General features: G+C 39.3%; 1 protein-coding gene across 2 annotated transcripts; it reads left to right on the top strand.

Moving 5' to 3' along the window:
• The first annotated feature begins 651 nt into the window (after positions 1-651).
• LOC141801667 (uncharacterized) lies at positions 652-8,747 on the top strand. Of its 2 annotated transcripts, none has more exons than XM_074684805.1 (2): positions 652-959; positions 3,512-8,746. In XM_074684805.1, the coding sequence occupies exons 1-2, from the start codon at positions 791-793 to the stop codon at positions 6,817-6,819; spliced, it is 3,477 nt and encodes a 1,158-aa protein (XP_074540906.1). In that variant the 5' UTR covers positions 652-790; the 3' UTR covers positions 6,820-8,746. The 2 variants fall into 2 exon arrangements, with proteins under 2 accessions (XP_074540906.1, XP_074540907.1); XM_074684806.1 differs by lacking the exon at positions 652-959 and adding an exon at positions 3,267-3,329 and having other exon boundaries at positions 3,512-8,747.
• The last annotated feature ends 2,690 nt before the right edge of the window (positions 8,748-11,437 follow it).

Here is an 11,437-nt window from a genome sequence, read left to right as displayed (position 1 = left end):
TCCCCAGGACCAGATTTGAGAAACACTGGCATAGCCTATGATTCACAGAACAAAACAAACAAAAACAAGTTACACCACATACACAACGTCAACAGCTGATGGTGCTTGGTGGAAACAACACGTGTAAAAAACAACATCAATAAGTTACATTTATACATTGCTGCCAGAGGATGAAATGAGTGCGTTAAGTGTCCACAGCTGCATACTCAAAATCCGGGCCGATTTGAGTACATCATCCTGGTACTTTTGCATACTCATTTCTCGCATACTATGCATACTGTTTTTCATTTTGACGCAGTATACTCAAAATTTTGAGTATTTGAGTATGGAAGTATGCGATTTGGGACGCACTAATCGTTCAGGACATTGTGAGTGTTCTGCTGATAGTAGCAAGTATAGTGTTGAGAGGAGAGAAATGTTTAAAACAGCTTCAGATTTGGGACTAAATTCATTCTCTGTTCAATTTTATTCGGCCTCCATGACAAGCACCAGCAGATCATGGCAGCAACTTAACAGTTCCTGCGAAACACATGACTGTATATGAGAATTTGAGATCAGAATGTGACACCTAGTCCGTCCGGTGGGTGGCAGTAATACGCCTAGTAGCGTGGAAACTGCCGTAAATCTGAGAAGAAGAAGAAGGAAGGAAGGAAGAGGAGGCGGAGAAGGGGTAGGAGGAAGCGGCATATGCACAGCTTGCCTGTCCCGTCCTCGTCAGCTTACACAAGAATTTCTGACACGACACCAGCGTTAAGCTATCTCTTTTTCGTTGGCTATTGGATTTGAGGAGATGTCCAGGTTTCAGGATCTTAAAGATTTGTTCGAGCGTCGGCTGCTCGCTGCGGTTAGCAGAGACATGGATGGACAAAGAACACCGTCTGGATACGAAGAGGAGCTGCAGCTCCAGAGAGAACTACTGGATGTGATTTTAATACCTGAGATAAAGCTGCACAGAGCAGGTTGGTGTCTGAAAGTCAGAAAATAAGAGATGGATTATTGACAGGCACGATTTTCATATAATCAGGTCACAGTACCTGGAAGCTACTGAGCTAAAATGCTAAAATTTACAGGACTAAAATGATGCAATACACGTGGAGTCAATCACTCATCTTGCCTGTTCTAAAAACCGGATACTGTTACTCATACCCCGTTGCCTTTTTTTACCTTTAAGTGTGACAAAGGGGCACATTTGAAATGCAATCATATACACTGTATACACTGGTATGAAGACGCATTCTTTAGACCTCAAACATGAATACGGCTGAATATAATCCTTTTGTGTTTACTGTTGAAGGAAAATTACTATCCCTTATTTTATCTCATATTGCCTGTATCAATCATATACTGATACCCCCTCTTGGTAGCAGTACTTTTAATGTTACTATAGATCAGGGACCGTTTTTGCTATGGGGAAATGTGGCACTGCTAAGTAGGGCTGAACAATTTATCAAATTTAGACTGTCATCGCAATGCAATAGATACAATTTTTAAATTGCAAAGGCTGCAATTAAAAAAATCTTTTAAAGTGCATTTTAAAAGTGCAATCTAAAAGTTTACATATTTCAGTAGTTGCCATTGATGATGGCTTTTTATGGTGCACACGCTTAACTCCAGGTGAAACTACTCTTAGTTTTCTATCTCAAAGTAGATTAACTCATGGTGCAGAATTACACTCAGAGTTTATTAAAACTGCTTTGTGAAACGGACCCCAGGACAATCACCGCGTGTCACCTTGTCTTGATAGAAACTCTTCATTTCAATTTAATGTTTTATTACAGTTTTCTTGAGAAAATCAGTGACTTTATTACAACTACAACTTTTGTTCTGTACTTTACAAACATTTGACCTCCAGTAGAGTAGATAAGTCACAGACTAAATGTCCTCAGCATCTTCTAAACTGAGCTGACAGCACAGACAGCAACAGACACGTTTCAGCTCTAGGGAAGACTTCTCGCCAACACACGTCTGCTGCTTGGCTGTATGCATGTGCATGAAACTGTGCCCACATAAAAAATTAGGGGTGTAATGATCCATCAATATAGATCGATACATCGATTGGTTAAGCAATGATCCAATCACATCGATGGAAAGTCGAAACATCGATCAACAATGTGATCTTTAATCTACGCTTTTATTCTGAAATCCCGACCAGACACTCATGTCGCACTCAGCGTATGAGACACACATTTGAACCTTTTCACTCTCTGACACGCCACGCCTGATATTTCTCCTGCTGTAAAATGTGCTGTTTAGCGCCCACAGAGTCACACCGCTGTAGGTGAACGTGTAGCAAGACGCTGTTAGCATCACAAAGCTTAAAGGAGCCAGACATATCGGCCAATCATAAAATAGCTCTCCTGTATCCGGGTAAGATACGGTTGACCTGACTGCAGAGGATGCATGCTGCACACACGACAGGAGTGCATCATCACACGACTGCAGTGAGCTATCTCATAATTTGATTATGTAGCCACTGATTCATGAAAATTTATAAAATTAAAAAGTAAAACGGCAAGAGCTTAGTGTCATTTCTCCTCGACATCAACTATTACACAGTGAAACAAAGTCTAATCACACTGACATACAAACTGTGGTTATCAGGCATCACAGTAAAAAAAAAAAAAAAAGTTAAGTTAGTTAAGTTGATAGTTCTAATTTTGAACAATAGAAATGTTTGGGTTTAATTAAAATCAAAGCTTCACATTTTTGTTTTGATAGAAAATGGTCAAATGTTGGAGGTCAATAATAAAGTTTGTGTAATCAGTAATTTTTAATTATAGTGTTGCATCATTACTTGATATTATAATCAAACATTACAGTATAACAGTGAGACCCATAAGGTAATTGTGGGGGCAAAAAAGCACCTTACCTGAATTTAACTAGTTTTAATTTTAAAACATAATTAGATCATACAGATGGCTATAGTCCTCTACAAACTATCATACCCAAAGGTCAGCACATCGTTCCACATTTCAGTAATAAAACTATCAAAATTGTTTTGTTTTTCTTTCTTGCCTCAGGTGAAATGTTGCTGATTGTGTTCAGTGAGGACATAATATCGTCTTAAATCGATCGAAGGCACCTGAATCATACCGTATCGTGACAGACTTTGTGATATCGGCAAACATCATATCGTTGTCCAAAGAATCGATATCGTATCATATCGTCATGAAACTGGTGATTTACATCCCATTAAAATTTTAAGAGACATTTTCGTAACGACTTTTCTACTTTCCTGTAACTCTTTAGGTGGTCAAACATCCGAATAGAGTCAAGTTTTCCTGTGGGCTCCTTTGTTTCACCCTTAAAACATCAAAACACAGACAGAGGTATTCAAAATGTGCTTCCAGCGCCATTTTAGTTTCTCAAATTCAGTTGTGACATCTAAGGGTCAAACTTGAACTTGGGCAACTAAAAGTAATAATATCTTGTTTAACTATTTCAAAAGAATGTTTTGCATTATTTTGCTGCTGCTCTTGATATATCTTCGTGTTTGTCGTTGTCCCCGCAGATGTCCAGCAACTGTGGGTTTATAAAGAAGAGATTTCCCCTGAGCAGCAGAAGAAGAGCCTCAGAATGGACCAGGAGGACACAGAGTACCCACACATTGAAGAGAAACTGTGGAATGGTAAGGGACCTGGGGAAGCTAACACCACAAAGCTCCTGTTCACTTCTCTCCCTGTAAAGAGTGATGATGATGAAGAGAAACCACAGTCATCACAGAGTTGTAAAGGACAAACTGAACAGATAAAAACAGAAAATGATGAAGAGAACTGTACAGGGCCAGAACCACACAGGGGATTAGATGCTGAGAAGACTATGCAACCAGACAGTAAAGCAACATCCCGAGACTGCTCTGAACCCGACACTGATGACAGTGAAGACTGGAAGGAGACCGGAGGACATCATTCAGGTTCAATATCTGAGATAAACGTTACAGATGATAAACCATACGGCTGTTCTGATTGTGGTAAATCATTTAAATTCAGAAGAAATCTGAAGGGGCACATGAGAATTCACACTGGAGAGAAACCGTACAGATGTCGAACATGTGGGAAAACATTTTCATGGCATAATCAGTTAAATAGACACAAATGTGATGATGTTGACCCTTTGATACTCCTTCACTACCAACCTGCAGAAAAAATAGAGACAGAATCCAGGACCAATGAAGAAGACTGTGGAGGAGTAGAATTAGTCAAGACTATAGGTCTAGAAAGACATTCACTACAAATGACTGGGGTCAAGACTGAAGACCCTGATTTAGAGAAGACAACTGAAAATCAGTCCGATTTAAACTCTATAGAAAACTGCAAGAATAAGAGTTCAAATAGATTACATAAATGCACTTTTTGTGGTAAGACTTTTGAATTCAAAAGGTATCTTACCCAGCATATGAAAGGTCACATCAGAGGGAGGCCCTTCCTCTGCTCAGTGTGTGGTAAATCGTTTGGACAAAAAAGTTATCTGATCAAGCACATGAGCGAGCACTCTGGAGAGAAACCCTTTAGTTGCTCTGAGTGTGGTAAAAGATTCACAAGAAACTCTGGCTTAATCTGTCACATGGCGCTTCACAGAGGGGAGAAACCATACAGCTGCTCTGTGTGTGGGAAAAGATTTACCCAGAAAGGTCATGTTATCTCACACATGTTGATTCATTCAGGAAAGAAACCCTTTGGCTGCTCTGAGTGTAGTAAAAGTTTCACCCATAAGTACTACTTGAACCTTCATATGGCACGACACAAAGGAGAGAAACCTCTCATCTGCTGTGTTTGTGACCAGAGGTTCTCTTGGCATTCACAGATACAAGGTCACAAGTGTTCAGGTGGTGAGACTTTAGAGTTTAATCAGAACCAAAATATGAAGACAAAAAAGGCAGAGGGCCAGGACTGCTCCAAACCTGACAGGGAAGACTGGAAAAAGACTAAAGAACATAATTCAGGTACAAATTATGGGATTAATATTACAGATCAGAAACCAGAAACAGATCTGAAACCATACAGCTGTTTTGATTGTGGTAAATTATTTAAATTCAAAAGAAATCTGAAGGGGCACATGAGAATTCACACTGGAGAGAAACCGTACAGATGTCTAACATGTGGTAAAACATTTTCATGGCATAATCAGTTAAATAGACACAAATGTGATGATGTTGACCCTTTGGCACTCCTTCACTACCAACCTGCAGAAAAAATAGAGACAGAATCCAGGACCGATGTAGAAGACTGTGGAGGAGTAGAATTAGTCAAGACTATTGGTCTAGAAAGACATTCACTACCAAAGACTGGGGTCAAGACTGAAGACCCTGATTTAGAGAAGACAACTGAAAATCAGTCAGACTTAAACTTTAAAGAAAACTGTGAAAGGAGTTCAAATAGATTACATGAATGCACTTTTTGTGGTAAGACTTTTGAATTCAAACAGTATCTTACCCAGCATATGAAAAATCACACGGGAGAGAAGCCCTTCATCTGCTCAGAGTGTGGTAAATCATTTAGACAAAAACATCATCTGATCCAGCACATGAGCGTTCACACTGGAGAGAAACTCTTTAGTTGTTTTGAGTGTGGTCAAAGATTCACAAGAAAATCAGGTTTGACATGTCACATGTTGATTCACAAAGGGGAGAAACCACACAGCTGCTCTGTGTGTGGGAAAAGATTTTCTCAAAGGAGTCATTTAGTCTCACATATGTTGGTTCATTCAGGGAAAAGACCATTTGGCTGCTCTGAGTGTAGTCAAAGATTTACCACTGAGCACAATCTGACACTCCACATGGCATGGCACAAAACAGAGAAACCCCTCAGCTGCCCTGTATGTGACCGTAGATTCTCTTGGCATTTGGAGTTACAAAGTCACAGGTGTTTAAGTGATAAGTCTTTAGAGTTAAATCAAAATCAAACCAAGGAGACAAGAGGGGCAAAGAGCCAAGACTCTTCTGAACCTGAGTGTGATGAAGAGAACCCACTGTTATCACAGAGTTCTGAAAAACAAATAAAACAGATAAAGACAGAAGATGATGAAGAGAACTGTGAAGGGCCAGAACCAGACAGGAGATCAGATGCTCGGGAAACTATACCACACACTAAAGCAACGACCAAAGACTGCTCCGAACCCGACACTGATGACAGTGAAGACTGGAATAGAGAAATAGAATTAGTCAAGACTATAGGTCCAGAAAGACATTCACTACAAAAGACTGGGGTCAAGACTGAAGACCCTGATTTAGAGAAGACAACTGAAAATCAGTCAGACTTAAACTCTATAGAAAACTGCAAGAATAAGAGTTCAAATAGATTACATAAATGCACTTTTTGTGGTAAGACTTTTGAATTCAAAAGGTATCTTACCCAGCATATGAAAGGTCACATCAGAGGGAGGCCCTTCCTCTGCTCAGTGTGTGGTAAATCGTTTGGACAAAAAAGTTATCTGATCAAGCACATGAGCGAGCACTCTGGAGAGAAACCCTTTAGTTGCTCTGAGTGTGGTAAAAGATTCACAAGAAACTCTGGCTTAATCTGTCACATGGCGCTTCACAGAGGGGAGAAACCATACAGCTGCTCTGTGTGTGGGAAAAGATTTACCCAGAAAGGTCATGTTATCTCACACATGTTGATTCATTCAGGAAAGAAACCCTTTGGCTGCTCTGAGTGTAGTAAAAGTTTCACCCATAAGTACTACTTGAACCTTCATATGGCACGACACAAAGGAGAGAAACCTCTCATCTGCTGTGTTTGTGACCAGAGATTCTCTTGGCATTCACAGATGCAAGGTCACAAGTGTTCAGGTGGTGACACTTTAAAGTTTAATCAGATCTAAACCAAGGAGACAAGAATGCCTTCATCTGCTCTGAGTGTGGTAAAACATTGAGACAAGAACATCATCTGATCCAGCACAGGAGAGAAACTTCAGCTATCCTGGGTGTGGTCAAAGATTTACAAGACCAGGGAGTAGACTCATCTTTGAAAAGTCTTCAAAAGTCTGAAATTTATGTATCCAAAATCAAGGCCTCAAAATGTCTTAAATTCATTAAAAATGTCATATGTTGATCTTAAAAACAGTTGTCAGAGGTATTAGATTTTTTGGAAAAGGACAAGTTAATATTTAAAAAAAAAAATCTATGTAGGCTGTAGTCGGACCTGTCATCTGTTATGTGAAGTCCTGTCTGTGTTCGGGGGACCAGAAAATAACAACAACATCCACAACATGACAGAATTTACAAAGCACTGCACCATGCAACAGCTAGTTAACAACACAATTCTTACATGGCACATTAGCTTAACAAGCTAGCGCTAGTTTTCCTATTTACTTTTAATGACTGAGGAGGCCAAAGCTATAAACACAGAACTGCACAACTAACGTCTAAATGTTAAAAAAGCCTTGATCGAAATATACCTCTGTACAATGAATACATTATTTGTCATAAGATCTTTAATGTATGCCCTGGGAATTCACAAGGAATCCAGCTACAGTTCAGTAAAAAGGGTTAGCTTCAACTGTAGCAATAACAAAATAAGGAACACAATAATGTCATTTAAATATGTTTAAAGTTAATAGTCTGGAAAAGGTGTGTCTGTATTGTATCTACGTCAGGCTGCTTAAGATCAAGAACAGAGGAGGCTTCCACTTTATTCATTAGTATAAAAAACAGTTCCTCATTTATCATAATCTCAAAATGCCTTTTTACGTTTTATCATTTATTGTTTTCAAAGAAAAAATCAGCCAACTGTTTTATTTTATTATCTGTTCTGTTATTTTATGTTATGTTATTGATTATGTCACCATCTGCGTTACTGTCTATTGGGTGTGGGAAGAGTTGGTGTTACTTTGGGGTTTTCGCTATACGCTGTATAATATCCCCCAGGTTGCCCTTATATTGTTTTTTTTTTATTTAACAGATCACTGTTATATTCTTTTTTAAAGTATTTTTATTATGGTTACTGGTTTATTGTTGTATTTGTATCTGTTTTCTGCTTATTGGGTTCTTAGTTTTCAGAAACATCTATATAAATATTTTTTCTTCTTACATGCGTTTTGAAGTCCTTTTGTTATCCCTGGTTTGTCAATGGTATTCTTCTTTGTCAAAGTCTTTGCATAACAGTTTTTTTTTTTCATAAAATCTTCTCAATAACTTTGTAAAAGAATCATATGCGATGTTGACATCACTTGTTAACACTTAATTCCAGTTTTGTTGTTTCAGGTCTGTCTTCAGCTCCTCCAAGGCCTTTTGTGATTTATCTCTAAAGTATTTCTGTTGCGATTTGCATTTTATTACTTTGAAGATTTTTATAAACTGTAAAGACTGGTGAATATTCAGTAGTATAAGTCGTCATGCTCCCTCTGACTTCAATTCCCTCTGATACATTTGTGAAGCAATTGTCAATACCTGTTGGGCTCCATGCTATGATTCTTGTTGGTTTAGTTATCATGGAAACCATACTTAAACTATACACCGATTAAGGAATTCATTTAATGTCTTGTTTCGCAGATCAATATTGAAGTCTCCACATATGAACGTGCTCTAATTATTGATTTTATCAAACAACTCTGGAATTTTGTGGGTGAATGACCCCACACACAAACCTGGTGTTCCACACACACAGCTGATTACAATGTTTTTGACATTTTCACACATTATTTCAACTGTAATGATTTCTGGAATGTCATTTACATCAGTTTACATTAGCAACAATATTACATTTCCTCCACCTTTCTTGTTCTTTTTTTCTGCTTAAAGGGGCTGTGAGGAGTTTAAAAGTGATCTTAAAACACTCTCCCTTCTAGATATATGCCTGATTGTAATCCACACTTTAAAATAAGATTATCAGCGCCAATAAAGCTTTGCTTTTTGCCACAGACTGAGCGTGAGACACAGGACCACATGGTGGCAAGGCAGTCCAATCAAAACAGATACTCCTCATGGCATCTTTAAGAGACACAAAAGTTTTTTTCTTATGTGTTTCAAATAATCTTTTATTTTACCTAAATTGCAGTTCTACAACCAGACTGAGAGTTTAACCCGTCAGGTCTTAATGCAACTGAGTTAACCTTTGTATCCCACTAACGCCTCTTGATTCATATTCTGCATGTACGACGGATCGTATCAAATGCACTATGGCTCAATATATTGGTCAGAGGGAGAACCTCTTATATCTTTATATATCATATAACTTAGTTATAACTATTGTGTATAGGGGAGACTGGGTATGGTTGCAACACTTTTTGCTTCAACACCCCCAACTTATTTTTTGAGTCAGAGTTCTCAAAATTTAAGGCAGAGATCCCGCATTTGTTCTCTACAAATGGCACCAACTCAAACCTCTGTAAGAGTATCACAGAGCTCACCAGGTGATGTCAAATACATGGTGGTCCTTTGTTACAAGCATCCTCGCTACAGGGGGTAGGCTGTAACACATGCTGGGGTAAGTTGTAACACTTAGACAAAAAAAGCAATAACAGAGATGACGCCTCTCAAGAAGAGGTTTATTGAATTAGAACAATCCAGAACAATGTTTCTCTCTGTGACTGACCATGACTCACTTCCTGTTTGACTTAAGAGTTCATCCTTAACAGTATGTATGCTCAAAAAAAACACATATGTCTCACAAACAGTGTGTGTGCTTGTATTTTTCTTTTTTTAGAGAATAGAATAGAAAATATTTTATTTATCCCCGAGGGGAAATTCAGGAGTCACAGCAGCATTTAAGAAAACAAAAGTAAGAAAGTGTATAGAAAGTGCAAAAAGGTCCACCAGAAAATAGATGACGGAAGCCTGTCCACCACTCTCCAGCCCAGCCAGTCTCCACCTCCACAGGGTCCAGGACGGAGCCTCCCCAGCAGTCTGTTCAGTCTCTGTCTCCTGGATCCTGTCTGCTCACAGCAGGCGAAGCTCCTCCAATGTGGCGCCGGCGTCCTATGTCAGCTCCGTTGGCCACGTCCATGAACAGCACAATGCAACTCTGCCCTCCGGCAGCCCCTCTGCAGCTGGGCTAGTATGGCTAGCTCGTCCATCCCACCGGAGATAGATCCCACGTTCCCAACAACAATGGATGGAAGGACAGGTCCACGTCATCACCTCCCAGCTCACAACTGAGAACCAGCACGTCGTCCTCACCTCCTCATCCTCACCTCGAGGGAAATCATCAAGCCCTACACTAGTTAGCATAGGCTGCTAACAGCTAATTTCACATGTAAGCAATGCAGCCATGGTTACATGTAGGATCTCCAGACAAACACAGGAGAAATGTAGTAAAAATATCACTGAAGCCACAAAAAGTTTGGTGTCCATGACCAACAATGAACCATACAAAGTGATGATCCACTCCAAATACAAAGATGATGAAAAAAGAGACAAAAAAAATTACAAGAAATGGACAAAGAAGAGAGAGCTGCTGCAACAGGCAGCTACTTGGGCAGCGCCTAGCAACAAAAGGGGGTGCAACACTTCCTCCTGGCCCCCAGAGAAAACCCTGCTGCTCCTGTACCCTACACTGGGATACCACTGGACCTTTAGCTTCTTCAGTGATTTGTCGTAACATGGCAGAACCCATGTGCTTTTGTGACTGATCTGACTGACTTACCATACTTTGTGACTTCATCAGATGCTTTTTTTAAAAACATCTGCAGGCACACCTCTGTTAGTCTTCCTTTTCCACTGCCTAGGCGCTATGTAACATTATTAAAATCAAGGAAATGTTCTTAGTTGTACATAAGGGGATGATTTTAACACTTTATAAAGGTGTGTTACAACCCTCCCCATCCCTGTCAGCCAAAGTTTAGATAGCTGTATTAGCATTGTGGATTGAAATTAGCACAGGAAAAATGCATATATATTATTATTCTGATATAAGTGAAATGGTTTTATCTGAAATAGTATAAGTACTGAATAATATAGTCGTAGTCAAAAATAAGGACAAAATAAGCTTCTTTTTTTTCTCTCCATGGAATCTGCATGCACCTGTTTCCAGCCCTGACAGTCACCATGTGTGGTCAGAATGGAAATGGGTAAATAATGAAATGATCATGTGACTCCTATCTTGTCTCTGATTGGTGGAATTGTTGGTGTTACAACTCTCCCCATGTTACAACCATACCAGGTTTCCCCATACTATGTTCAAATTTACATTCTTCACTCAATTTAGTATCTGTCAGAATGCAAAAACACACTTTTTTTTTCTTTTTTTACACATTTGTAAATTAAATCAGGCAGTGAGGAGTCAAGACCGGAAACGTTTCTGAACCCAGGGTGGTGATGGATGGTGATGAAATGAAGGAAACCAGAAACCATCTGCCAGATTTTAACTTTGTGACTAACTCTGATGTCTCCTATAGCAGAGCAACTTTCACCACTGACAGGAAACCAATGTTGTGCTCAGACTCTGATAAACCCACTTACATTAATCACCTTCTGAATATCTACACAGTAACATAAGTTGGA

Source organism: Halichoeres trimaculatus, unplaced genomic scaffold (genome assembly GCF_033239565.1).
Source record: "Halichoeres trimaculatus isolate MK-OKI-2021-1 unplaced genomic scaffold, fHalTri1.1 fHalTri1_scaffold_13, whole genome shotgun sequence".
NCBI classification, from domain to species: Eukaryota; Metazoa; Chordata; class Actinopteri; order Labriformes; family Labridae; genus Halichoeres; species Halichoeres trimaculatus.
Note: the sequence above shows the minus strand (reverse complement) of the source record. Positions and strands in the feature narration are given on the sequence as shown.

Bases quoted from the DNA above. Each gene is read 5' to 3' on its own strand.
- LOC141801667 (XM_074684805.1), top strand. From the start codon at position 791: ATGTCCAGGTTTCAGGATCTTAAAGATTTGTTCGAGCGTCGGCTGCTC. The intron at 960-3,511 runs GTTGGTGTCTGA...TTGTCCCCGCAG, and splicing joins GATAAAGCTGCACAGAGCAG to ATGTCCAGCAACTGTGGGTT.